Below are 27751 nucleotides of genomic sequence, written 5' to 3' on the forward strand. Positions count from 1 at the left end.
AGGACTCTTTGCTGCTGCTGCTGCTGCTGCTACGCGCGGGGGGGGCGGGGGGGGTCGGTTCTGTGATCCTTGCCAAGTGATGGCAACCAGCAGCCGGGGGAGGAGGGGGGTTAACAAGCGGAGGCGCCCCCCGCAGGTAACCCGGGACGAGCCTGGGCCAGCAGCCCTGTTCCGAGAAGCGCGGGAGCGGGGACCCCCGGCCTGGGGCTGCAGAGGGCAGGGGCATCGGGGTGGGGAGAGGGGGGAGATCCGCAGCTGCCCCGGGGGAACTTCAGGCTGCTCAGCCGCTGGCCAGCTTCCCCGGGCCGTCGTGGCTTCCGCGGGCGGCTGTCATTTCGCATCGGGGCCGCTTGGGAAGAGGGCGCTGCGGTCTCCTCATTCGGGCAGCCTCGCGAGGGCCCGACTACGTGCCTCCAGGGAGCCCACGATCCCGCGGGCACCACGTTGGAGACCCCGGACAGGCGGAAGATCGGTGTGCCTGCGCAAAGGAAAGCAGCAACATGCCTCTTTCATGCCCCTCCGACACTCCTTTTGCCCCCTCCCCCGACAATGTATTTGGGGGGCATGGAAAGGTTTCAGGCAGGGACCTCGGAAGAACAAAGGCAGCCCCCTTAATTTGGGGGGGCACACCTGAATGCCTCTTGCCGCTTCCCTCCCTGACAGGCCATCCATCTCTTTCAGAAGTGGGGGGCGGCCGGGGGTCGCAGCTGCTCTGCCTCGCAGCCCCCGAGTCAGGGGCGAGGAGGGGACGAGCTGGGTATTCAGAGCCCGGGCGACCCTCTTCGGTGGCCTCTGACCTGCCCGGGCGCCTGAATGGGGCGGGGGGGGAGAGACAAAAGAGGGGCTGAGGGAGGTCGCTCTTTGAAGGGCCCCCGGGGAGGGGGGGGGCTTGCCGAGACCCTCGCTTTCTCTGCCGGCCTGGACTTGCTCAAAGGAGACAGGAAAAGAGAATGATTATTTGGACGGGGGCGGGTTGGGAACCGTTTTCTCCTGCGCCCCGTCTGCGCCATCCCTTTAAAGCGCTCTGGTCCCACTTTCAGCAGGCATGGCTCCTCTGCCCCCCCCCCCCCCGATTTTGGGGAACTGTAGTTCGGGGCGCTTAAGTTGAGATTCCCCCATTGCGCAAGACTGAGCTACAATGCCGAGCGCTCCCTCGGAAGAGGGTCTGGTTTATAAGCTGCTCTGGGAATTGTAGTGGCAGGAGGGACAGGGCTCTCCTAAGGCTTCTCAACAGCACTCTGAACGAACTACAACTCCCAGGATTCTTCTCGGGTCGCCCTGCCTGCTTTTAAGCAGTAGGAAGCCGCCTTCTTGACGGTGGGACCCGCTCCCGGTCTCGTCCGCTGGAGCCTTTCTTCACGTGCTGGGGAGGGAAGGTCTCCCCATCAAAAGAGGATCCAACCCATTCCTTGCTGGGGGGGGGGGCGGCTCTGGCTGTGTGTGTGTCAGGAGCCCCCCCCCTCCCTGCCCTGACCTCGCATTAAGCAAAGCTAGCGGCCCATCCATCTCCCTATTCTCAGCTGCCAGAGTGGCCTCTGGGTGCCCCCGGAGCCCAAACCACTTTTTCAGGGGGAAATGTACCCAGAGAAAGAGCAGGCAGGCAGGCAAGCAGCACCCCCCCCCCCTTGCACCTCTGCAAACAGTCATGGGGGACGGGGGGGGGGAGGAGAAAGCGGAATATTCTCTTGCACAGACACAGAAAGGGAATCTGCTGCCTGAAATTAACCTGTCTGACATATTTTACTTCCCAGTGTTTCAATGCACAGGTAAATCCCGGAAAATTCCTAGGTAGAAGCAAAGAATCCAAGCCGGTTAAGCAGGAAATTGTTTTTAAGTTGATTGACAAAAGGCTTGATTATTTTGGGGTGAGGTTGTTTGTTTTGGGTCACTTAACCCTGAGAATGGGGATGTGTGTCTATGGCAGACCAGAGATAAAAAAAATAAATCACATAAGAGGAGTCCCTCTGCTGGATTAGGCCAAAGGGGCCCCTCTAGTCCAGTCTCCTCTTCTCTCAATGTTCACATATACCTAGGATAGACTGCCTCTGGACCTGGAGGCTCCACAAGAGCACCAGAAGAACCAGGCCAAAGGGGACCAGCAGGTCCAGCCGCCTCTCTCTTTTCACAGTGAGCAACCAGACACCACAAGCGGACTCTGATCCCAGCAGCAGCAGCAGCAACACTCCTCTCCCAGTCTGGGATTCAGAAGCATCACTGCCTCCCATAGTTTGGGCAGAACACAGACACCTTGGCTAGTAGCCCCTGGAGAACATGCAGGGCTCAGAAACACCACCAGCAGATTTGTTTCAAAAACGAGGGTCTCTCTTCCCAACACTTTCTGAGTGAAACATGCCAGAGGTTCCTGGATTTTGAGGGTGCAACTGAACCGTTTATGTGCATGGCCTTTTTCGTGTGGGGGCAGGTATCTTTGGAAGCAGAAGGAAGAAGGAAGAAAAAAGGGCAAGGCAGACAAAAATGTAGACACTTTTTTAATGAGACATTTATTAGGAAGGAAGGCAAACATCCAAGAGGTGGCTTTTGAACAGGAGACCCGGTGCTCACACAGGGAGGGGGTGGGTGGGGTGGGGTTGTTTTGGGGGGGGGGGGAGGAAGTGGTTAGATCCTTTTTCTTCTTCTTTTGTTAGTACAAGGGTAGCAAATAAATACTTCTTAAAAATCCTAGCAATTAACACGGAAGGTCCAGAGGCAAGAAGGCACCTCAGTTTGGTGGGTGACACTCAGCTAAATTACACCTTTGACGCTAACGAGATCCGGTGGCCCAGAGAGCAGGCCTGGCCGTCAAGATGCTCAGCATGAAATGAGATGGAAACCTGGACAGCCTGTTTGGTTTCAGTTCCCTTTCCCGAGGTGCTGAGCAAGAGGGGGGTCAGAATCCAGGGGTTGCCTCAGGGGGCCCAGGAAAGTGGCAGCCTTGCAGAGCAGAGTTGGAAGGGGCTCCCAGGGTCATCCAGTCCAGCCCCCAGCAAGGCAGGGGTTTCCTTGGGAGGTGCAGGGGTGGAGGGGAGACTGGGTTGTGCCCCCAGGAGGGAGGAAAAGAGAGGTCAGTGCTAGGGGGACTCTGGCACGCACACACCTCCCCCCAGCCTGATCCCAAATCCCACAACCGGATTCTGAAACAAGGGGATTCTCTGTCTGCAATCCCGAGGGCGGCAGGGTGGAAGGGGTGGGGGTCATGGACCCTTAGCAGACAAAAGGGAGGCTGGACCCCAGAGGAGACTGGAAGAAGGGGGGAAAGGCTGCTCTGATGGGGCGGGGGGGGGGGCATCACAAGGACAGAGCCTGCTTTATCCGCCCCCTCTCAGGCCGGAGGGAATGTGATGAAGAGCCAGCTGCTCTGCTTAAGTCTTTCTGCATGTAGCGCCCTCTGAGCATGGGCAGAGAGCGAAAGGGTGATGGGGAGAGCAGGCATGGGGGGTGGGGCTGCCGTGACCCAGAGTGGAAGATCCCTGCCCATTGGACCCTGCTGCCCCTGCCTCCCCAAATCCAACCGCCACCCCACAAGCAGGCCTCGCTCACTCCCGGACGTAAATCCTTGTGCAGACGACATCGTCGGCCATCATGGTCTGGAAAAAACAAAGAAAAAGGAAATCAAAGAGAGGAAAAACGGGCACACCAGAGAGAAGGGGGGGGCGTGTATCCTGCCAACAGTCCTCCTGAAGGTGTTGGCGGGGAGATGGCAAAACAGGGGAAAGGTGTTCCGCCCCATCCTGACCCCACCTGAAACAGACTGTGTGCCTCACTCTGGGTGGGGGGGGGGAGAGGCAGCACACCTGGTTCTCAGTTCTGGAAACCAAATTCCTGGACTGAGGAAGACTTGCAGGGGCCTCGTTCCTCATTTCCTAATTTCTAAGTCAAAGGAGGCACAAGGGGGTCTAGCCCAGTGACAGAGCCCCTGCCTGGCATGCAGAAGGCCCCTGGCTCCATCCTCACCGACAGCATCTCCAAATAAACCTTGCCAGGAAGTGTCAAGAAAATGGAGCCAAGCACTTTCCTGTGTCCCTGCTCAAGTGTCCTAAACTGCAAGGGTGTGTGTGTGTGTGTGTGGACCTGGGGGTGGGACAGGGATGGGGTGGGAGGGAGGCTCCCTTACCAGAATGAGCTCCCCATCGTTGGTCATCTCCCTGGACCAGCCTGTCTTGGGGCCGTCGCCTTTCAGCAATCGCTGCTCACAGACCATCTTGTTGTTGCTTTCCCACTTGGCCAAACTCTGTGGAGAGAACAAAGGGGAGGAGGAAGAGCCCCCTAGCCAGTGAGATGTGGAGCCTGCCAGCAGCCGACAAAGGGCTGACCCCCTCCCCATCAAAACCCCCACCTCTGCCCCCAAAAGGCGCTCATTTGTCACTCGGCAGGCAGCCGGAGCTGGACGAGGGCAACTGGCTCCCCCCACCCAATTTAGGCTGACAGCTCCATCCATCATCTCCAAAGGGCTGGCCAGGAAGGGGAAGGGGGGCAGCTGGTGGAAAAAGGGAGCTGGCAGCCCCCCCCCCAAGTCCTTTGGGGATCTAAATCATCTCCGTCATGGTCCTCAGCATTTATTATCGATAAAGGGGAGCCGACCTGCTGCCTTGGGAGCCCTGATGAAAATGAGCGGAGGCTCAAGATGCAATTGCTCAGAGGTCAGAATATCGTCCTCCTTCCCTCTTGCAAAAAAATAAATGGAGAGGTGCATGTAAGAGCTGTTGCCAAGGAGAACACGACATACTGGTTAGAGAAATCACGGAATTGTAGAGTTGGGAGAGACTCCCAGGGGTCATCTAGCCAACCCCTGCAATGCAGGAATCTCAGCTCAAGCACATGAGCCACCCAACATCTGCTTAAAAACCTCAGACAAAGGAGAGTCCGCCACCTTCCGAGGTCGTATCCATTCCGCTGCCAAATGGATCTTCCCACCAGACAGCTCTTCCCAGGTTTTAGTCAGAATCTCCTTTCTTGCCATTTGAATCTGTTGCTTCAGGTCCAGTCCAGCAGAGCAGCAGAAAACAAGTTTTCTCCAAGGCAACTGGGCCAGAAGTGCAAAGGAGACCTGGCCAGCTCAGAGCCCAGCAAGGCTGCTCAGACCCAAGCTGGTTTGCGGGAAGAAGAGTTTGGACTTGATATCCTGCCTTTCACTCCCTTAAGGTTGGCGGTTTGAATCCATGACGGGGTGAGCTCCCGTTGCTCAGTCCCTGCTCCTGCCAACCTAGCAGTTCAAAAGCACGTCAAAGTGCAAGTAGATAAATAGGTACCTCTCCGGCGGGAAGGTAAACGGCGTTTCCGTGCGCTGCTCTGCTTCACCAGAAGCGGCTTAGTCCTGCTGGCCACATGACTCGGAGCTGTACGCCGGCTCCCTCGGCCAGTAAAGCGAGATGAGCGCCGCAACCCCAGAGTCGGCCACGACTGGACCTCATGGTCAGGGGTCCCTTTACCTTTTAAGGAGTCTCAAAGCGGCTCACATTCTCCTTTCCCTTCCTCCCCCCACAACAAACACTCTGTGAGGTGAGTGAGGCTGAGAGACTTCAGAGAAGTGTGAGTGGCCCAAGGTCACCCAGCAGCTGCAGGTGGAGGAGCGGGGAATCAGACCTGGTTCACCAGATTACGAGTCCACCGCTCTGAACCACTACACCACACTGGGAAGAAATGCATCAATGTGCCTAACAGTTGAGGGAGTTTGGAGTGCCTGGCGTGACAAACAGGAGAGGAAGAGGGGATCTCACGGCCACCTTCAAATATATAAAAGGCTGTGATGTTTGTTTTCTGCTGCTCCAGAAGGGAGGACTCGAACCCGTGGCTTCAAATAGCAAGAAGGGCAATTCCAGCTAAAGAGCAGGGAGAACTTTTCAGGGTAAGAGCTGCTTGACTGTGGGGTGGTCTGCCTGGGAAGGTGGTGGTCTCTCCTTCGCTGGAGACTTTGAAGCAGAGGTCAGCCAGCCCTCTGCCAGGGAAGCTTCAGCCGATACTTAGCCCTGCCATTCTGTGATTCTTTGTAGTATTTCGTAAGGAATGATGGGGTGGGTGTGGATTGTGGCTAACATCTGCAGAGGCTCCTTCCCAAAGGAGAGGGGGGGCACATGGGCCAGGGTCTTAGGGAGAGAGTGGGAAAAAAATTCCTCTCTCTCCCTTTCTCCATGCCAGACATAATGTTATAAATTTCTATCTTGCTGCCTCTCACACCTTTTCACCAAACTAAAAAGGTTCTCCAAACTAGAAAGTCCCAAACGCTGCAGCCTTCCTTCACAGGGGAGGCTCTCCATCTCCTCGATCGTTTCGCTTGCTCTTTTCTGAACCTTTTCCAGTTGTGCAATATCCTTTTTGAGGTGAGCAGTACAGCTTTCCAAATGTGGTCGGACATTTGTACAATGGCATTACGATGCTGACAGTTTTGCTTTCAGTTCCTCCCGTAAGGATCCCTAAGGAGCTCCCTTGCTGAAGCAGCCTCCAAGGGCATTGCTCAAAGGGGCCAGAGGACAGGACCACAAAGGACCCTACCGGACCCCCATGGGGGAAATGCAGCAACTGGGGGAGGGGGCTGGGGGGCGCCTCCCCCTTGCTTTGTGCAGCAAACTTCAGGGCCCTCCTCCTTCCATTCCCAGGCCAAAGCCCAGCTGGGAAGAAAAGGCTTGCTGAGAAATATTGGACACGGGAGTTAGGGGAGCCCCAAAGGACCCCCCTTGCAAAGCCAGGATCCACCCAAGAGAGGGCAGGATGGGGATTTGGGCATCCAAGAGGCAAAGGAGGAGGGTTACAGCTCAGGGAGAGAGACCCGACTTTGCTGGCAGAAGATCCCAGCTTCAAGAAGAATCGCTGACAGGTGGCACCCAACTTAAAAACCTTCAAGGATGGAGAGCCCACCACCTCCCATGGAGTCTGTTCCCGTGTCAAACAGCTCATACCCTCAGAAAGTTATCCTTATGGCCCCAAATTTAATCCATCCTGAACCAGGAGGACTGGAATCTGGTTTTATTTGTAAACACACTGTAGCTCATTTGGAGAGTCCCTGCTTTGCACGCGCCAGGTCCCAGGTTCCATCTCCAGGGAGGTTTGGGGGGAAAGCCTCTTCCTCAAACCCTGGACAGCTGCTGCCGGCCAGTGTAGACAACACTGAGCTAAATGCACCCAAAGTGACGAGGCCAAAGGGAGCTTCCTGCACTTCTGATATCGGCTGCTGAGGCCCAAAGGCCGACGTCAAGCAAAGGAGCTGGAGAGAAGCAGATCCAGCCCAGTTTTGGCCCACCAAGGAAGAGAATTGATGCATCACCTCCCCCCCCCCCCTTGCGATCTCTGTCTTAAGTTCTGTTTCTCCCTTGGGCGACAGAGGGTGGCTTGCAGGCCTGGAGCGCAGGATCACTAGGCCCCCCTGGACCCCCCTGGACCCCCCTCCCTGCCACTCACCTTGCAGGGTCTCCCGTCCACAGTCTGCTCCTCAAACTCCTCCCCAATCTTGAAGCTGATCTCGGTGGTGCGGACGGTGGTCGAGGTCTTGATGTAGAAGGACTCCCCGTCCTGCTTGATCTCCACGGCCGGCTTGGAGGCAGCAGCCACAGCGATCTTGCGGAGCATGACATTGACGCCTGGAACGAGACAAGGCAACAGGGAGTGAGGAGAAGGCGGGTGGAGGCAGAACATAGCCTGACAGGTGGATCAGGCCAAAGGGGGCCCACCTGGCCCAGCCTGCTCTTCTCACCAGCGGCCAAATGCCCCTAGGAACCTAGGAACTCAGATAGACTGCCTCTGCACTTGGAGGTTCCACAAGAACGTCAGAAGAGCCCTGCAGCTGGATCAAGCCGGGGGGGGGGGGGGGAGCACGCAAGACAGGAGAGTTGGAAACTCAACAGCATGGACGGAAAGGGACTTCATCCACCCCCTTGCTTTCCGTTCTTCCTTTCTCCCTGTTGAATTTCAGGGGGGAGCCCCTCCTTGGGGGGCTGTGGGAAAGAGCAGCACTCAGGGCCTTGTGGGTGCAGAATCAGAAGGAGGTAGACAGGCAGCCCCACAATTTGGCCATCTCTGGGGAAGGCAGACTCAGCTGATGTTTAGGGTATTTTGGGTGCGCCTGCTTCTTCCGTGATCTTCCTGGGTCAGACTGAGTCACTAGGAAGTCAGTCTTGCACCCACAGCCATGTCTCATCGCAACAGCTTTCCAGAGAGAGAGAGAGAGAGAGAGAGACGCATGCAGAGGCAGCGTTGACACAACAGCCTTGCACAAGTGTGCAATTGTGCAACAGACGGGCGAGGAAGGAGACGGCTCAGCAGCGTAAGCACCGTGAGAAAAAGAGGCTCCATCGGCTTACACTGGCGTAGCCCCACTGAAACCCCATGGGGCTACACCACCCACAGGACCGCACCTGCACTTGGTGGGAAACTGGCAGAGGAGGGCGCTTGTCTGAATTAATGGGTCATTCAGAGTTTTGCTGCGATTGTCAAATTCAGCCTCTTGGAAAAAAATGAGCCAAAGTCAGTCCTTTGTTTTCCTGGTTCTGCCTGCAGAGGTGGCGCAGCTGTAGGAAAACTCACCCTTTCAGGGAGAGAGAGAGAAAGGGGAGCCATCTCCCTGCCTGCCTCTGGGAACAATTATTGCAAAGGGAAATATTATTGCACAGCCCAGAGGCGCTCCAGGGTCCAGGCGGTGCCAAATTTCCCTTTTCGAAGACTGATTACAAGATGTGAACAGAGATTGTAATTTTATTAGGGGAGTGGCAAGGGTAAGGCCCTCATGAAGAGAGAGGGGGAGAGAGAGACTGCCTGGTGTTAGAAAGGATTTTTTTTAAAAGGAAAATAAATTGGCATGTGGGGTTGCCAGGCCTGGAGTGCAGAGAGGAAAGTTTTCTCACGGAGAGAGCCGAGGGATAAAAGTTTTCCGCCCTCTCTCCTCTTGCTAGAAGGGGCGAACATGCAGTGATGCTGAATGTTGGGAGGCACCAGACACAGAAAAGAAAGCTCTTTGTCACACATTGCAGAGTTGATCTATGGAACTCCCTCCCGCAGGAGGCATAGATGGGCACCAACTGGGACGGTTAGACAAATCTGAGGAGAATAAGGCAATGGACAGCTACTAGCCAGGCTTCTTGTCCTCGAATCCTGCATGCGGGTTTCCCAGGAGAGGCACCTGCTTGGCCACTGTGAGAAGAGGAGGCAAGAATAGATGGGCCCCCTTTCTCCTGATAAAGCAGCTGGGCTCTTGTGCTCTTGCAGCCACTGGCAGGCCGTTGTGCAACTGGTGAGGTTGGTAGGGAAGAGAAATCTTTGCCCTGCTCCAATAAAAACCAGTTTTGAAGGACCTGGAGCCCGGCCTCTCCGTGACCCTCATATGAATGAGGTTAGAGGACGGCCCACCCGCCAGGGATGCTTTAGTTGGGATTCTTGCATTTCAGGGGGTTGGACTGGATGACCCCCTGGGGTCCCAGCTCTACAATTCTATGGCCCTCTCCAAGCAGTGAGAAAGAGAGAGAGAGCAGCCCCCCTCTTTGCGCTGCTAAAATGCCCATAAAACGCAGCTCCGAGGTGGAGAGCCCCATCACTCCGTGGGGAAAAAGAGAGTGAGATTTAACAATGCTTTGGCAGCCAAGGTCTCCCTCCTCCTTCCAGCCCCCTCCCCACGCCGGCTGATTCCCGCTTCCCCCTCCCCAACATCTGAGCCTTTTTGCCCGAATAATTCAGATATGGGGGAAAGGGGGGCGGGGGCGGGGGCGGGCGGGCTGAGGAGTGAAATATAAGCATGTGATAATTATCCCAAAGTATGTTGCACAAGCCCCCTAACCTGGAAAGTATTTGCTGTGACCAGCGCAGGGAGATCGGAGGGGAGGGAAAGGAGGTTTTCCTGGCGAGAAAACGAAAGAATGAAAAATACTAATAAATTGGTGGATTGGAATTCGCCTCCCTCGCGGGGTGGGGGGTGGGGAGAGGTGTTGCCCCACTTTCTTCCCCTCGATTTTGAGGGCCTCGTCCTCCCCCCAAGTCCTGCTCAGAGCATTGCATGCCAAGCGGGTTTCAGTTACGGGGCCTCAAGGTGGTCTCTGGAGTTCGGAAAGGAGCGAGCGAGGCAGATCCATTCTCTCTCTCTCTCTATTGTTCCCGGAGAAAGAGGCTGGGGGCGGAAAGGGAATCTCTGCCGCTAATGCAGCCGGAGGGATTTTCCAAGAGAGGTAGGATGGCATCAGCCAGAGCGAGATGGAAAGATTTAAACTTTTCACTCATTCACGCCTGCCAAGATTGAAGCCCACACTGTAGATGCAATTCAGGTCAGTTGTTGGCACACGAAGACACAGGCTCTCGTTTCTAAAGGTTTCTAGGCCTCGTGGACCAAAGCTAGGCTTCTAAGCCGAGGTGGGCTGGCCATCTGTCAGGGATGCTTCAGCTGCGACTCCTGCATTGCAGGGGGCTGGACTGGATGACCCCATGGGGTCCCTTCCAACTCAACCCTTCTATGATTCTGTGTATTGCTACCCAGAGCTCCCAGAAGCACAGCTGAGCAGCCCCACCGCAGCCTGTGCCTCCCCTCCACCCCGTGACTGGCAGCAACTCTCCAGGGTCTTGGGCAGGGGTAGAAAATGGAGGGGCTTGAACCCGGGACCTTCTGCATGCCAAGCAGCCACCCCACCGCTGCGTCAGGAGAGCCCTTCCCTGTTCCCAGCCGGGCTGCCTTGGCTCAGCTGGGAGAAGGTTGCAGAGAGGCAGAAGGGGAGGGGGCAGGGAAGGCCTTGGATCTGCTGCCCTGTGGAGTTGGGGGCCAGGTAGGAGCTCCTCCAGCCCCCCCTCCTTAAGCTGCCTCCCTGGGCTGGATCCCAGGGGGCTGCTTCAAAAGACAAACACACCTCCGACTCGCCTGTCGCCACCTCCCCACCCCCAGCGGTGTGCGCAACCTCCTGCCCGGCAGATGGCAGGGAGCGCCAGGGGTCAGCAGTCGCGGCCCCTTCGTCAGGCCTGGCCCCCATCGGGCATTATTATTAGGAGAGCGGCAGGAGGGGAGGCCAAGCCTGCCCCGCTCCTCCTTCTCCGCTGGGCTGGGGAGAGGTTATTTCAGGAGGAATTTGTCATTGCGGCACCCAGAGCCAAAGGCCAGGGAACCCTGCAGTGCGCAGGCCTCCATCGCAGGCGGGATGCAAGAGCGGCCTGCCCCGGGGCCAGCTCAGAGCACGGGCCACTCCTGGCACGTGGCCTGGATGAGGCCCTCCACCAACTCCTCGGGAGCAGACCGGTCCAGTCGCAGGAGCAAAGGAAACAGAGTCCTACGAAATCAGCCCATCCAGCTCACCACTGTCTACACTGGCTGGCAGCAGCGGGTGTCCAGGGTTTCGGGAAGAGTTTATTCTCCCCAGGCCTTTCTGAGGTTGAACCCGGGGCCGCCTGCAAAGAAAGCGGGTGCCCTGCCACTAAGGAATGAAGGTCCTTGTTCTTATGGTTCCAGATCATTATGGTCCATTTTAAATGGGGGCATAAGAAGCTATATTGAAGTCACGCCATCTAGGCTGCTATTGCCTGCACAGACTGGCAGCAGTGCCTTCTCTGCAGGTTCTTAGGCAGGTTCCCAGCCCTACCTGGAGATGCTGCCAGCGAAAGTTGCACCCGGGACCTCCTTCTGTTGGAAATGCTGGGGTGCAGCTCAGCTTACACGAGGGGTCAGCAACCTTTTTCAGCAGGGGGCTGGTCGCCTGTCCCTCAGACCTTGTGGGGGGGCCGGACTATATTTTTTGGGGGGAAATGAACGAATTCCTATGCCCCACAAATAACCCAGAGATGCATTTTAAATAAAAGACACATTCTACTCATGTAAAAACACGCTGATTACCAGACTGTCTGCGGGCTGGACTGAAAAGGCGATTGGGTCAGATCCAGCCCCTGGGCCTTAGTTTGCCTACCCCTGTCTTACACTAAGCCATGGGGAGAAAGAATCATAGAATTATGGAGCTGGAAGGGACCCCCAAGGGTCATCCAGCCCACCCCCTGCAAAGGAGATGGGGAGAGAGAGAGAGAGAGAGAAGAACCTCCAAGCTTCTGAGAACATCTTTCTGACCTGTCCTCAAACACTAGAGAGATACACCTGGGGCTGCCAACCTCCTGATCCCATCCTGGGAGGAGATCCCTCTCCTTTGTCTGTTTCTCCTGCAGAGACAAAGCGGATTTCTGAATCTCCAACTCACTGGGACAGAACTAGGAATTCTTTCTCATGATGATCTTGGCTTCCTTGCTTCCGGCTTCAGAGCGCTGGCTTCCAGGGACCTATGTGTTCCCCCGAGGGATTTGGGGGTGCAGCTCAAGCTCCTGCTGAGGTGTAGAGACTCCAACCTCCTCAACCGGCCAAAAGCAGCTCCTTGCCCTCTCCATAGGATGGCTGTGTTCTGCAATGCTTCTGAATAATCCCAGTTGGAAGGAACTACTTGCTGATTTCCCACAGGCAACTTTTCAGCCCCTGTGAGGGCAGCAATCTGGGCTAGAGGGAGCAGGGGCCTGATCCGGCAAGCTGCTCTTATGCTCACAGCAACCTTTTTGTTTTCAGGAGCTGCACTCTAAAGGGGATACAACGTGCCTTTTGTGGGGGTGGGGGGCAGGGGGGAGCCACCCAGGAGAAGGTGCATTGGCCAGAACTGCCCTGCCCCACTGTGGATCCTTCACAATTCTGCAAGGTTGCAATCCTGCCACGAGGCGCCCAGAAGACCCAGATGGCTCTCAGGCAATGCCAAAAGGGCGGAGCCCTTTGCACACACAACCGCTTCCAGGGATCTGGCATTTTCCCCCTCTGAGTCCGGAGTTTCCCTCCTGGTTCTGGATGTGGCTTCCAAACCCTTCCAGAGGCACCCAGGAGGTGACTCAGCCGGCCACGTCAGAGGACAGGCAAAAGGGGATTATGAGGATTTTATTGGGGGGGGGGGCAGGGGTGGAATCCCAGGAAAGGCCCAGACGGTCAGTTCGCCTGAACCCACCAAATTAAAATCTCATTTTTAAATAAAACAAATGGCTGTTCAGCCTTAAGAACAAACAAACATGGATTGTGAAATTCCTGCTGCAAAACTTAAACAAGTGCTGAGATGGTGGGGGCAGGGAGGAGCCGTGCTAAAAAGGAGTGGGGGGGGCTCATTTAGCCCAGCATCCTGCTTGCCCTGCCTGCTGCTTTGGATTAGCAGTCTGAGGTAGACTGCTCCTGACCCTGGGGGCTCCACCAGAGCTATCAAGACTAATGGCAGTGGATGGATGCCGCTCCCCTCAATTCTCTATACAAAAGGGTAATATATGGGTCTCCTGCAGAGCCACTGTCGAAAAGGAAAGACCTACCATGGTTACACAGTGGGAGGGGGGCAGCGGCGCTAAAAAAGCCCCTTTCTCTAATAGAATTGCCCAGAGGGGCGGGGGTGCGCTTTCTAGCCTGGTGTCTCATGGGTCCCCAAATGGCAAACTCCTCCGGAGTGGCAATGCAAATTCTCAGCCGCGCTTCCCTCCCTCGCTGGGCTGTCGTGAGGATAAAGCGGGGTTGCCGTTACTGTGAGAGACACAGTCGAGGAGGGGACCTCCTGCCTCCCGCCACGCCCCCCCCTAAGTGGGGTTCAAGTCCCATCAGGCTAAGTGGGGTTCAATTCCACTGGGTCGAAGCCCACCAGCGCTCCCGGCTCCATCCGCCTAGGCTGGCAGGAGAGGAGCCGCCTGACCCAGCAGGGTGGTCCTTACAGCTGTTCACACGTTACAAAAGCCGGTGGCTTCTCCTCCCACAAGAAGCGGAACCCCAGACGCCCCCGCAGGGCGATCGCTCCAGTCGCAAACTTTGCTTCTGGGGTGACGGCGCGGGACACGGAGGCGGAGGCGGGTGCGTTCTTCTAAACACGCGTGAACACGCTGAAACTCCGAAATGGGAAGACGCGGGTCTGCAGGTTCTCCCCCTGCATGCAAATTAAGGCTCCCAACTGCACCCCCTTCTCTTCCCCACCCCAATAATATTCTCCAAGGCTGCACATTGGGAACCTCAGGCGCCCCACCCCAAACAGCCCCACATCCTTCAGAAAGCAGGAGCCACGGGTGCGCCAGACCTCTCCTATCTCTCCAGCTTATGTTCCCGCCCCCCAGGTTATCGAAAAACAGCAGGTTTTAAGGTTGCAGAGCTGGAAGGGACCTCCTAGGGTCATCTAGTCCAGCCCGCTGAGATGCAGGAATCCAGAAGGCGGCTCCCACTCCACATATGCCCGGATCCAAATATTGGAGCCATCCGGAAAGCCCCACTCTGTTAAAGGAGGGGGAGCCCTCCTCCCAGGGTGGCCTCCGCGCGCGCCCCTGCCGGGGGGGGGGGGGACGGGACGCATCCAGACAGGGGTCTAAATATAGAGGGGAAATAGTGCCGCTTTCGCAGCGCTGCGTCATGGGCTATTTCTTAGGCGCTGGACTCAGCCCTTCCCAGAAATAAGCCTCCTCCTCCTCGGGCGCCAGACTCACCCAGAGCCTTCAGCAGCTCCTCGAAGTTCTCCGAGCTCTTCATCTTCCAGTTGCCGGAGAAGTTGGGCATTTTGGGGCGGGCGTTGGTCCGGCGGCGGCGGCGGCGGGAGCCCGGCCGGCAGGCGGAGACGGAGGCGCGGCGCGCAGGTGGGACTCTCGGCTCCCTCGGAGGAAGCGAGCAGCCTCCGGAGCCAAAAGCAAGGGCGCTGCTGCTGCTGCTGCTGCTGCGTCGCCTCTCCTGCGGATCGAGGCCCTCCCGCGCGGAGTTTTGCTCCCGCAGAGAAAGGATGGAGGGATGAAGGGATGGTGCGAATGAAAGAGAGCGACGGGGGTCCTGTGCTGCTGGGTCTCTCTCGCTTCCCCTTCGGAGCCTTTTCTCCCTCTGCTCTGCTCTGCCTGGTCCCTCCCTCTCTGCCCCAACCATGCCTAGGGGAGGGGGAGCCGCGGCAACATGATCCCACCCCCTCGACTGCCCCGCCCCTTCCCAGACCCACCTGGGTCCCGCTGACTGACCCTGCCCCAGAGCAGGAGGGGAGCAGCCCTCCCCGAAGCCCGGCTTCCCCCTTCTCTTCGGCCGGGGCTGCTGGGCTGCCACCTGGCTGCCTGCGAGTTCTCTCCCTAGGAAGCTGGAGGGCGAGGCTGGACCAGGACTAGCCTCCTGCCTCCGCCTTCTGAACTTTAGCGAACTCTCTGCGCTCCCACACCCTCCGCATCGGCTTCCAGAACAAATAGCGTCTAAGTCATCTGTTTTGACGGGGCCTGTTTCTGGGAAAGGAAGATGGCCGCGATTTCTGCACGGCAAGGGGTTGGACTAGATGGCCCTTGGGGGTCCCTGCCAAGTGCCAACTCTGCAGTTCTACGATTCTACGACCATGGCCCGGTTGGCGTTAGCCCCTGCTGGTCTCGTGGGTGGAGAGGGGAAGACCACGGAATGAAGCCAGGACAAAGGGGCGGGGGTCCATGTGGCTGCAAATCTGGAGCAGGTCCTCCGGGGGCGCCATAGAATTGTAGGAGTGGAAGGGACCTCGTGAGTCATCTAGTCCCCCCCGAAATGCAGGGATCACAGATCAAGGTGCTGAAATCGTATCTCTTTATGGATTAAACTACAGTCCCTGTGATTCTTTGCTGGGTGGGGGACTGTGCTTTAACTGTATGGTGCGTACGCAGCCAAAGAAAGCGAATAAATAGTGCCCGAGTTTCCTTTTCCTCCTCCCTCCAAATCCCTTTTCCTTTTCTGCCATGTCTTCTTAGAATGTAAATCCATAGGGCAGCAACTTTCTTATCAACCACATTTGTCGGCTGCTCTGGGATATGCAGATCAGATTTAGGCTCAGATGCCCTTCCTCTTCAGGAAGCCCATCTGCAGGGAGACCCAGGGTGGGGCACTGGCTAGAGGCTCAGACTAGGACCTGGGAGATGTGGGTTCAAATCTCCACTTGGTGTGACCTTGAGCCCCACGGTCCCTGCCTCTCGGTCTAACTTACCTCACAGGGTTGTTGCGATGAGTTAAATGAGGAGGCAGGAAACCATGGACTTCTGGGCGAGAACGGTAGAATATATGTGCAAGAGCAATTAAAATCAAAATCTATAAGGGCCAGCTCCCCCTCCCCATTTCAGAAAAAGCAGAAATCTTCTCTGTTGCTTTGCACATGATAAAAGTGCAAACATCTGGCATCAATCCACATATTTGCGCAACCTGTGGAGGGTCCTTCCAATGGGAAACGGGGAATTAATGGGGGAAAGAAAGAAAACTGGTTTTCATACTCCCCCCCCTTTCCGTTGATAGATCTTGAAATCCCGAATGTTCAGTGGAGGTGATGGTGTGTCGCTTCCCCCAAAGCTGTGCCATCTATCGATTACACACACATGCAAACTACATACCCATGAAAAAAAAAAGATTTCTGTGCCAGGAGTGAGGAATTAATTTAGATGCAACAATTAATCTAACTGTTGCTCATTCAGCAAAGTGCCCCTGCCCCAAATTTAAAGCAATTAACGAACGTTGAACATTACATTAAGGGAAGTCAAATTAACCCAAGCAATGAATCAGAAAGCAGACTTGCTGAGACTACAAAATTCAGGTTGCGGAAGGGTTGACTCCTGGACTCGTGCCTGAGGCCCAGGAACTCTGTGCTAACTCCCAGACACAATGGTGGGAGGGGCTTCTCTTTAGGATTGGGACATTTCCACTTTATGAGGAATGGGAATTATTTCAGCTTCAGGTCTGGGCACACCTGGGATTAAAAATCTGAGGAAGTCACAGGGTGGATATGAGACCTGTGTGAAATCAGGCCTCCCCCCCCCCCTTTTTAAAATAACTTTTATCATAAGAAAAGCAAGACATAATCTTCCAAAATGACATATACAGCATTGATGGAACCAAACACATTGCCCATGCAGCATGATACAGAATTTCTGGGACAGGTGAGGAGGAACGGCTTTCTCTTTGGGGCCTCTGCCATTTAGGTAGCTCAGTCCTTTAGAATAAGAGAATTGCAGAGTTGGAAGAGACACCGAGGGTCACTGAGTCCAACCCCTGCAATTGCAGGAATCTCAACCAGATAACCCAGGACAGATGGCCCCCCAACCCCTGCTTAAAAACCTCCAGGGAGGGAGAGTCCTCCACCTTCTGAAGAAATGCATAATGGATTCCCCCTTCGAACTGCTCCGACCCCCAGAAAGTTCTTCCTGATGTTTGGTTGGAATCTCCTTCCTTGTCATTTGATTCCACACACACACACACACACACACACACACACAAACATTTTTATTAGCTTTTTTTTAAACATATCGTTTCCAACAATCTTATAACATAACTTCTTATACAATATTTTAAACTTCCGTCAACACTTCTGATGATTTTCCATTCTTTATCACTTATTCTGCATTTCTTGATTTCGCTATTATCCTTCCTTAATTAATAGTTCTCCTCATAGTCTTTCTTGCAATATTTCAAATAGTCCTCCTTACAAAACCTCTTGCAATCCTACTAGCATAATCTGTTCATTACAATTACTTTTCAAATAGTTCATATATTTACTCCAGTCTTCTAAGAATCTCTGGTCCCGCAGGTTTCGAATCCTTCCTGTTAATTTATCCAGTTCTGCATAGTCCATCAATTTCATCCACCATTCTTCTTTCTTCGGTAATTCTTCTTGCTTCCATTTTTGTGCCAATAATATTCTTGCTGCCGGTCATTTGATTCCATTGGTTTGGGTCGTCTCCCCTGGAGCAGCAGAAAAGAATCTTCTCCCATCTTCCTTGGGGCAGCCCTTGAGATATTTGAAAACGGCTATCCTGTCACTTCTCTTCTCCAGGCTAAACACCCACAACGGCTCCTCGCAACTCTTGCCTTCCAGACCCTTGATCCTCTCAGCCTCCCTCCCTCCTTCCAGCTCCCATGCCCTTCTTCCACTGGGGTGCCCAGAACTGGACCCGGGATTTCAGCTGGGGTCTGACCAAGGCAGAACAGAGCGGGACTATTCCTTCCCCTCATCTAGACACTTTCTCTTTAAAGTCATGGCCCCCCAACTCTAGGCGAATGTTGTGATGTCTTTGAAGGAAACTTTTATAGGTCCCCTACGTGGGCACACCTGGTTGCTATGCGTGTCTCATCATCTTCATAATTAATAAAAGAGATACCTTCACTCCAAGTTGCTGACAAGGAGTTTGCCACGACCGGGTTTCCTTGCTGCCTTAAGGGGAGTGTGTCAGTTTCTCCCTTACACTGCCAAGTCCCAAAGTTTAGCACACACCAGTTCTGGATACTGAGTCCCAAGGCAATTTTCCAGCACAATGGAAACACTTTGTGCTGCCAGGAAGAACCTCATCAAGCCCTGAAAGGGTGCTTCTCCCGCACTGAGAAGAGTCTGGCTGCTGCTGGATCAGGCCAAAGGGAGCCCATCGAGCCCAGCAGCCTCATCTCACAGCGGTTAAATGCACCTAAGAATCTAGGATTGAGATAGATGCCTCTGGACCTGGAGGTTCCACCAGGACATAAGCAGAACCCGGCTGCTGGATCAGGCCAAAGGGGACCAAATGCTCATGGAAACCTGCAAGCAGGATTCAAGCACAAGAGCAACTCTCCCCTCCTGCGTGTTTCAGCAACTGGCATTCAGATCTATTGCTGCCTCTGACATCCTTCGCCTCCATGAATTTGTCCAGCCCTCTTCACAGTCACCCAAGTTGGTGGCCCTCACTGCCTCCAGTGGGAGGGAGTTCCACAGGTTAAGGATGCGCTGCATGAAGAAGGATTTCCTTTTATCCACCCTGAATGGGCCAACCTTCGGCGCCAGTGGACGTCCACCAGTCCTAGTGACCATCTTGGCCATCGTGGAGTTTGGAAGACCCTCTCCCTGCCTTGCAGGCCTTTTCCCAGCTGGCTTGGGAGGACGGGGCCCGGACTGACTCCAGCTGCAAATGCTGAGGCTGCTGAACAGACACGTTGCCATTATCAATCTCAATCCTTGTATCTTTATCTTAGGTCTTATGATGATTTATGTGGAAATTGTTATTTAATTGAGCACGTTTGATGTTTCGTTTATTGTTTATGACTACCTTTATTATGCATGTAAGCAGCCTTGAGCATGGGCTGAATTATGGCAGGCGGGATGCAAATCAAGTTATGCATGCAGAAGGGAGGGGAAACTCTTCTCTACCCGCCTCCTCCGTGCCAGGGCCCCTTGCCGCTCGAGAAGGGAGGCAGCAGGAGCCAGCCGGGGCCACAGGAGGAGAAGGAGACTTCGACAAGGCCGGTGGCTTTGATTTTAACTCCCCTGCCCTTTAGGAAACCTTCGAAGCAGCCAGGTTCCTCCTCCTCCTCCTCCTCGTCTCTCAGCCTGGCTGCCTGCCTGGGCTGTTCAGCTTCCTCCCAGAGGGCAGCCTGTTTCCACATGCCCAAGTAGATCACCAGGTGAGCTGCTGTAAGAAAAGTTTGTCTGTCTGGTGGATTTGATAATCCCGCTTTGGGCCAGGCGGGGAGATAAGCCGTTTTCTCTCTCCGACTTTCCCAGGGGGATGGCGGAGCCTGAAGGAGTTAATAATAATAATAATAATCGGAATAATCTAGAGAGGAGAGAATGCAGGGCTGACCACAAGGGTGTCTGAGTCATGCTGGCAGGGATGTTGCTGCTTTCTCCGGAGTCATGGGGGATCATCTCCACAAAAGCAGATGGAGGAGCAGCCTGCAAAGGGCACAAGAATCTGCAAGGACCTCAGAGCTTCCACAGCCCAGCGCAGGCGACACAGGGAGGGAGGGAGCCATCAGATCACAGCTGCCCCTGTGGCCCCGGGTGCAACCCGAGATTCATCTGGCACCCAGAGATCCATGACACGCACACACACCTTGCTTCCTCTTAATAATCTTAGGATTGTAGAGTTGGAAGGGACACCCAAATGCCATCTAGTCCAGCCCTCTGCAATACATGTACCACAACTCAAGAATCCCTGACAGATGACAGACTGCCAGGAAGGGCGGTTTTGTTTTTGCAATTCTTTGTCCTCCCTCCAGTTTCTTCTTTTCTCTCCCTCTATTTTTCGTTTTGCTTCACGGTCACCCTGAAGCAGACCTGTGATGAATCCAGCAACTTCCTCACTGCCTCCTTTCAAATTGCTATTAAAACTGAATTTCGAAGAGTTGTGCACAGTTAGGAAAGCAATCAAACAGCTAAACAAGGCCAACAGAGCGTGCGCTGTCCATGACGATGTTGCTACATTAAGTTGACAGAGAAGCAGCATATTAAAAAGGATATTTCAGCTTCTGCAGAGAGACCTGGGATTAATGCCCTGGATCCCTGCGGTCCCACTGCTGCCAGTGCTGGTGGGGAAGAGCAGGGAAGATAGATGGATCCGTGGTCTGACTCTGATTCAAGAAGCTTCCCGCATTCCTCCTGAAACCAGGTCTTTAATCAGAACCACGAGGACTGGACTCTTCTTACTTTACTTCAAGGGGGAGGGCCGGAGCTCAGCTTGGCATGCAAAATGCCCCCATTTTAACCCTGGACATCTCCAAGCAGAGCTGGGGAAAATCCCCAGGGAGACACTGCCAGTCAGTGCAGTTGGTACTGAGCTGGCTGGACCCATCCTCTGGCTCTCTAAAGAACTTAATAGCTAAGAAGAGGCTGCAGAATCAAATTAATTAATTAAACCTCCTACAATGCAGGAGTATGGGAAGTGGGTGGCGCTGTGGGTTAAACCACAGAGCCTAGGACTTGGTGATCAGAAGGTCGGCGGTTTGAATCTCCGTGATGGGGTGAGCTCCCGTTGCTCCATCCCAGCTCCTGCCAACCTAGCAGTCCGAAAGCCCATCAAAGCACAAGTAGATAACTAGGTACCGCTCCGGTGGGAAGGTAAACGGCGTTTCCGTGCGCTGCTCTGGTTCGCCAGAAGCGGCTTAGTCCTGCTGGCCACATGACCCGGAAACTATACGCCGGCTCCCTCGGCCAATAAAGCGAGATGAGAGCCACAACCCCAGAGTCGGCCGCGACTGGACCTAATGGTCAGGGGTCCCTTTAGCTTTACCTTACAATGCAGGAATCTTCCTCAAGAGATTGCACCACCCTGGCAATCCTCTCCTCCACACATTTTTCACCCCTCTGTGGGCATTCCCCATACCCTCCAACATTCCTCTGGTGAAAATAGGGACGTCCTATTCAACAATAACAACAACATATATGTCAGCCATTAAACATTCAAACATCCCTATGCAGGGCTGCCTTCAGATGCCTTCCGAAGCTTGTCTGGTTACTTATTTCCTTGGCTCGGGGGTCGCATAACTCCAGACCCTCCAACATTTCTCCAATGGAAACAGGGACATCCTAAGGAAAAGCAGGACATTCCGGGATCAAATCAGAAACCGGGATGGCTTCTGTAAATCCAGGACTGTCTTTGGAAAATAGGAACAGTTGGAGGGTCTGAGGTCCCCAGGGCTGCAGAGGAAGACTCTGGGCTCCTCCAGGCAGCCTGTTTATTCCTCTTCTGCAGAATCACTGAATTGTAAAGGAGGGTGGGACACCAAGGGTCATCTAGTCCAACCCCCTGCATTGCATTTGTTGTACAAAGCTTACAGGGAGGTCAGGCTGGATCTGATCTTCACCAAGCGTTTGTTCTGAGTTGCTTGCAGGATGCTGACCCGCCTTCCTGCTAAGGTGATTCTTCACCCCACGCCTTTCAGTGCACCTCCCCCGTCCCTCCGCTAACCACAAAAGCCTGTTTGTTTTCAAAGGTGGATTTCTTGCACCACGGAGGTTGTAATCCACTTTTATTGCACAAACCGACAATTGCCCTGAAATCCCTCCTGCGAAATGTTGACAGCCTGGAGGACAGAGGAGGGTGTGACAGACGAGGCCCCTTGCTTGCCGGGATGCCAGCCAAACCAGCCATACCTGCCCCTGCCCCTGCTGCCCCGGCCCTCACTGTGGGGTCCCTGCCTGGCACCTCCTGGGCCCAACACAGCTGACTCTGGGAGGCCCCAGGGAGATGGAGCGAGACAGATCCAGCTGTGCTGGGAGTTGCCCTCTGCTGGGCCGGCTGGGCCTGTCAGGCTGGAAAAGGGAGACTCAAGCGGGAGAAGAGGCTCTTGGAAGGAGTCTCGTCTTGGCAGCGGCTGGCAGAGAGAGAGGAGGCTGGCATCACCGCAGTGGTGCCCTGGGGCAGGGCCAGGGCTGGGGCAGGAAAGCAGAGGAAGGAAGCCACCCAGGAGCTCAGGAACGGAGCCATCTGCTGGCAAGCTCACAGAAGCATACAACTGTAGAGCTCTAGTCCCGCATCCTGCTCTCCCAGTGGCCAAATACCCCTGAGAACACGGGAATCCAGGAGGACTGCCTTTTGACCTGGAGGGTCCACAAGGACACCAGAAGGGGCTGCAGTTGGATCAGTGGTCTATCTGCTGCAGCATCCTGTTCCCTGTGGGAGACCCTCGTTCAACCAAAGGCAAACTGTTCCGGAAACTCTGCAAATGCCATCCTAGCCATCAAGATAACCCCACAATTAATAGGTAGTTTTTGTAGCAATGCACTCATATATGTTTAGATTCATTTGCTGTGATATACCGGTAAGCTAATGGGCTGGCTCTGGTGGGGCTTGCGGTGCTCTGAGCCCAGAAAGGGGAGCAATCTGTAAGATTTGGCTGCTTGCCCTTTGCCCTCATCTGGGCAGGTGAAGGCGATGGGAAGTCCTGGCCAAAGTGCCAGATACTGCTTGGTGTCTAAAGACGTAGGCAAGTTTGCTTGGGTGCAGACATGCCGCCTCTTTGCTGTGTTGTCCATCCTGTGTCTCTAAAGGCCGGGAGACCTGGCCGGCTGATTTGATGCAAGACCATGCCTTTATTTTATTAAGGCACTAGAACTGATCCCTCTGGAGTTTTGGACACCCTTCTTTGGTATCCTTGCACCCAACCGCTCCCAGGAGCCCTCCTTTGGGCCAGGGGATCAGGACCAACCCACAAGCTGGACCTGAGTGCAAGAGCAACTCTCTCTTCCTGCGGTTTCCAACAAACTGGCGTTTGGAAGCATGGATGCCTGTGGGGACAAAGCGCAGGCATCCTGGCAAGTCACCATTGATCGCCCTCTCCTCCTCCACGGATTTGTCGGATCCTCAGCTTGTCTGAAAGCCTGGAGATCCCCTGCTGCTGCCAGTCAGTGCAGACAATACTAAGCTGGATGAACCAGTGGTCAGACTCTGCATAAGACAAACTGGAAGTTGCATAGAGGAGAACAACCAAGAGGATGGAGAGGGGACATGAGAGCCGTCTTCAAATATCTGAAGGGCTGCATCATGGGATTTGGAGCCAGCCTGCTTTCTGCTGCTCCAGAGAGGAGGAACCAAACTGTTGGATTCAAATAACAAGAAAGGGGTTAGGAATTAATTTCTGATGGTAAGATCTGTTCAGCAGTGGAAGGAGGTTTTTAAGCAGGAATCAGGTGGTCATCCGTGAGGGATTCTGTGGCTGAGATTCCTGCATTGCAGGGGGGTGGACTAGATGAGCCTTGGGGTCCCCTTCCAAGCCTAGGATTCTAGGAGAGCTTCCTATCAGGAGGAAGAGGAAGCTTTGTTATAGGACCCTGTTTTTCTGATTCCTATCAGTGGAATCATCCCCCCCCCCCCCACTAAGCTCCTGGAAGACTCAAGAGAGCAGTGGAATTGACTGCACCAGCCAGCAAAGTCCTTTGTCCTCGTCAATTTTGCAAGGAAGGACAGATGGACAACTGAGGCAACTGATCCGCTGCTTCCCGTCTTTGTTTCAGAGCCCAAATGACTTGGTGCCCAGCGGGTGCCAGGAGATGCCAGCCGAAGGGTGAGCAGCGCAGCCTCCTCTCCGCCAAGACGGCTTGCCGCCTGCCTGCGATATCTGACATTCACGGGGAAATAGGAGAGAGGGAGAGAATTTTATTCTGTTGTGCAAAGTTTACTTTGGCTCTGGATTTGGGACGAGGTAAGACGATTAACTGCTTATGTTAGAATTAAAAGGGAAAGAAGGCAAATTGGGGGGGGGGTGAGGGCCCTATTCAGAGCAGGATCAAGTCTTGCTGCTCTTTTGGGCTTTGCTCCAAGATGGGGGGGGCAGGGGGCAACCGTGGCTGAATGGTCCCTCGCCAGGCCTTGAGGTAGCCTCCCCCCCCCCAACTAGTGGCTAATCAGAGAAAAAGGCAAATGGGGGGATGTGGGGGGGGCATCCTCTTTTTTCTCTCTCCAGAGAATCTAGACTTTCCAGTCCTGGTGTTTTGTGAGGGGCAAGGAGGTGTCACCTGTCTCCCCCCCCCAAACCTCTGCCAGTTCCAAGAATAATCCCCTTCTCTCTCTCTCTCTCTCTCTCTCTCCCCGCCCCCCCCCCCGACCTTCTTCATGCATGTTTGGGCAATTTTGTGACACAGGATCTCCCCCCCCCCCAACCCTGCAAACTGTGCCTAATCCCCCAGGAATGAGGGTGTGGGGTGAGAAGGGGGCCCAGCAGACACCTCTGGGCCTGGATGCGGATTCTCTGTGTTCCTCCTAAGCCTTGAGAGCAGAGCTGTCACCAAAGATTTGCAAAGGGCTGGGGGGGGGGGGGAGAGACGGACACACAATTCTTCTACACACACACACACACACACACACACCACTGCACACCAGAACAAATACTGCTTCCATCCGAGAAGCATCGCTTACAAGACTTATCTCACAAAAGTCTCCCTCCATTTGCTGGGGTGTCATTTGAGACCCCCAAGTGGGTGTTTTCAGCTCAATGTAGCTCACATGGACACCAGGATTCAAATGTTTAGCCGCCACCTCCCCCCCCCCCCCACGAGAGCGGCTGAGCCGGGAGCAGGCAGAAGTCTCCTGACAATCCCCCTCTGGCCTGCGCAGAGCAGCTGAACCCCCTGTCTCCCCAATAAACAACACTCCTTGCGAGGACTCCACCCACTTCTTTCAAAGACACCCTTCTCCCTCTCTGTGGCTGCCTTGCATAAAACTGGAAAATTGCAGAGTTGAAAATGACCTCAGGGATCATCTAGTCCAATCCCTGCAATGAAGGAATCAATTAAAGCATCCCTGACAGGTGTCCATCCAACATCAGTTAAAAAACCTCCAATGGAGCATTCCTCCTTGTTGTTGTTTAGTCATGTCTGCCTCTTCATGACCCCCTGGACCAGAGCACGCCAGGCCCTCCTGTCTTCCACTGCCTCCCTCATGCTGGTGGCTTTGAGAACACTGTCCCACCATCTCGTCCTTTGTCGTCCCCTTCTCCTTGCGCCCTCCATCCTTCCCAACATCAGGGTCTTCTCCAGGGAGTCTTCTCTTCTCATGAGGTGGCCAAAGTCTTGGAGCCTCAGCTTCAGGATCAGTCCTTCCAGTGAGCACTCAGGGCTGATTTCCTTCAGAATGGAGAGGTTTGATCTTCTTGCAGTCCATGGGACTCTCAAGAGTCTCCTCCAGCACCAGAATTCAAAAGCATCCATTCTTCAGCGAGCAGCCTTCTTGATGGTCCAGCTCTCACTTCCATACATCACGACTGGGAAAACCATAGCTTTTACTATATGGACCTTTGTTGGCAAGGTGATGTCTCTGCTTTTTAAGATGCTGTCTAGGTTTGCCATCGCCTTTCTCCCAAGGAGCAGGCGTCTTTTAATTTTGTGGCTGCTGTCACCATCTGCAGTGATCATGGAGCCCAAGAAAGTAAAATCTCTCACTGCCTCCATTTCTTTCCCTTCTATTTGCCAGGAGGTGATGGGACCAGTGGCCACGATCTTCGTTTTTTTGATGTTGAGCTTCAGACCATATTTTGTGCTCTCATCTTTCACCCTCATTAAGAGTTCTTTAATTCCTCCTCACTTTCTGCCACCAAAGTTGGGTCATCTGCATATCTGAGGTTGTTGATATTTCTTCTGGCAATCTTAATTCCGGCTAGGGATTCATCTAGCCCAGCCTTTCGCATGATGAATTCTGCATATAAGTTAAATAAGCAGGGAGACAATATACTCCTTTCCCTTACCTCCTTAAATCATGCAATGCACTTCATGAGACTCAAGTGCTGTCCAAGTAACCCCAGTGCACTTGGGGGAGCTGCTGCAGCCCTCTGGCTCCTCCTTTCCTCCTCCTGTGGGATCCTCACTGGGATTTCCCTGCTCTGGCCTCCAGAGCGCCATCCAGCCTTGAGCCCCAGGGTCCCCTGCACTCCTCTCTGTGCCCCATTCTTCCCCTCCTTGCTTGGGGGCTCTTCCTCTTTGGCTCCAGGAGCTGAGCTTGCATTAAAGAGGGCGACTCTGCTGAGACTTGGCATGGCACCTTCAACAGCACACCTTAAATCCCGGGTCTAGACAGACCTCAATCCTCCCGGAGTCTGGAGATTTCCTGGCCTACCTGCAAGATAAATTACAGGCCTCTTTTCCTACGAGTGGAATACCCAGCCAGGAGTGGAGGAACCCCCTTGGCTGTGGAAGCCATAACAAAGGGCATTCGGGAAAGAGAGTCATCCCACTGGAACAAGACCCCAAGTCCAAGCAACAGTCTAAATCCAGATCTCCTCCAAACCTTACATTTACTTCCTTTCCCCAAGAACATAGGCCAGGCCAGGCATGTCCAAAGTCCGTTTCGGGGGCTTAATCCGGCCCCTGTGGCAGTCTATCTCCTGGGGTAAAATCCTTTAAAAAGCTCAACAATTTCAATCCTAAAGAAAGGTCAACAACTTTGGTCGGCCCCCACGCATGTTCACTGCATCAAATCTGGCCCTCTTTGAAAAAAGTTTGGGCACCGCTGATCATAGGCCTTCTACTCACCTTGCCCCACCTGACAGCTTCCATCACTCCTGCAGGTGCCATGTAAGACTCCTTCTGCATTTGCAAGAAGCCAGTCATTTAGTGTGGCAGCATCTTCACTCAAAACATTGTTAAGACAGGCCTATCCAGATGCATAGAAAATCGATTTGCATTTTAGTGTTTGGTATCTTAACTTTTTGTGCATTTTAAAGTATTGCAATTTCCCCCTTATTTTCTTGTTTCCCCTGCAAACTGCTTTGAGTTGCTCTTTTCAAATGATCAAATGATGTAGAAATGTCACAAAACAAACAAAAGCCAGTCTCGCCAGTCCGTTTAGCTCCATTTTCTCAACACTGACTGGCAGGGGCTCTCCAGGTCTCAGAGAGAAAGAGGGAGAGAGAGAGAGAGAGAGAGAGAGAGAGAGAGAGAGAGAGAGAGAGAGCACATTCCCTGTGGGGCATGCACCAGACGACACTTTCCTGAGATGTTCCCTGGCTGGAGGACTGAACTGGGGGCCTTCTGCATGCAAGGCAGGTGCTCTGCCTTTTGAGCATGCTGGCCTTGGGGGGGGGCACTGAGATCCACCACCCTAGAGGCTGGCCACTATGGGACCCGTGAGCCCCCCAAAGCATTGCTCAGACCATCTCACGATCCATGGGCAGAAAGAAGGGCCTTCTGCAGATCTGGAGTTTGCATCTTCACACTACCTAATAACTATTTATGGGGTTTAATTTAAGGGGGGGCACAAAGATAAAAAATGATAAAGAAATCCAGGAGGAGCTTTGGGGTGGGGGTGGGACCGTCACCATTTACGTCTGCTGGAGCCCCAGAGTCTGGGAGCGCCTTTAATAATGACAATAAAAGCCATTATTTGTCGACTCTGAAGAATTCCTTCAACTCCAGGCTGCTTCTTGCAGGCCTTTGCAGTTTTTAATAATGCTTTGGGAGGGACTAAAGGTTAATTTCTCTTTCCACATTTATTCCTTCTCCCCTCCCCTCTGCTCAGCTCTGCAATCCCCTCTCCCCAGGCTTTCTGGGCTGAGATATTTGGAAGTCGGTTCTTTTTTGGCCTGGAGTGGAGATTTTACACACACACACACACACACACACAC

The 27751-nt window shown here is 54.1% G+C and overlaps 1 protein-coding gene across 1 annotated transcript; it reads right to left on the minus strand.

The window, feature by feature from the left end:
- Nucleotides 1–2598: 2598 nt before the first annotated feature.
- CRABP2 (cellular retinoic acid binding protein 2) lies at nucleotides 2599–14840 on the minus strand. Its single transcript, XM_028711219.2, has 4 exons — nucleotides 14410–14840; nucleotides 7390–7568; nucleotides 4112–4228; nucleotides 2599–3584 (listed from the first exon to the last, which is right to left on the minus strand). The coding sequence occupies exons 1-4, from the start codon at nucleotides 14831–14833 to the stop codon at nucleotides 3534–3536; spliced, it is 771 nt and encodes a 256-aa protein (XP_028567052.2). The 5' UTR covers nucleotides 14834–14840; the 3' UTR covers nucleotides 2599–3533.
- Nucleotides 14841–27751: the final 12911 nt, after the last annotated feature.

This window comes from Podarcis muralis, chromosome 16 (assembly GCF_964188315.1).
Source record: "Podarcis muralis chromosome 16, rPodMur119.hap1.1, whole genome shotgun sequence".
In the NCBI taxonomy this organism is placed as follows: domain Eukaryota; kingdom Metazoa; phylum Chordata; class Lepidosauria; order Squamata; family Lacertidae; genus Podarcis; species Podarcis muralis.

Coding starts and splice junctions, on each gene's coding strand:
- CRABP2 (XM_028711219.2), bottom strand. CDS start 14,833: ATGGTTGGGGCAGAGAGGGAGGGACCAGGCAGAGCAGAGCAGAGGGAG. Junction 4,229..7,389: donor TGGACGGGAGACCCTGCAAG/GTGAGTGGCAGG, acceptor TTCTCTCCACAG/AGTTTGGCCAAGTGGGAAAG. Junction 3,585..4,111: donor ACGATGGGGAGCTCATTCTG/GTAAGGGAGCCT, acceptor TGTTTTTTCCAG/ACCATGATGGCCGACGATGT.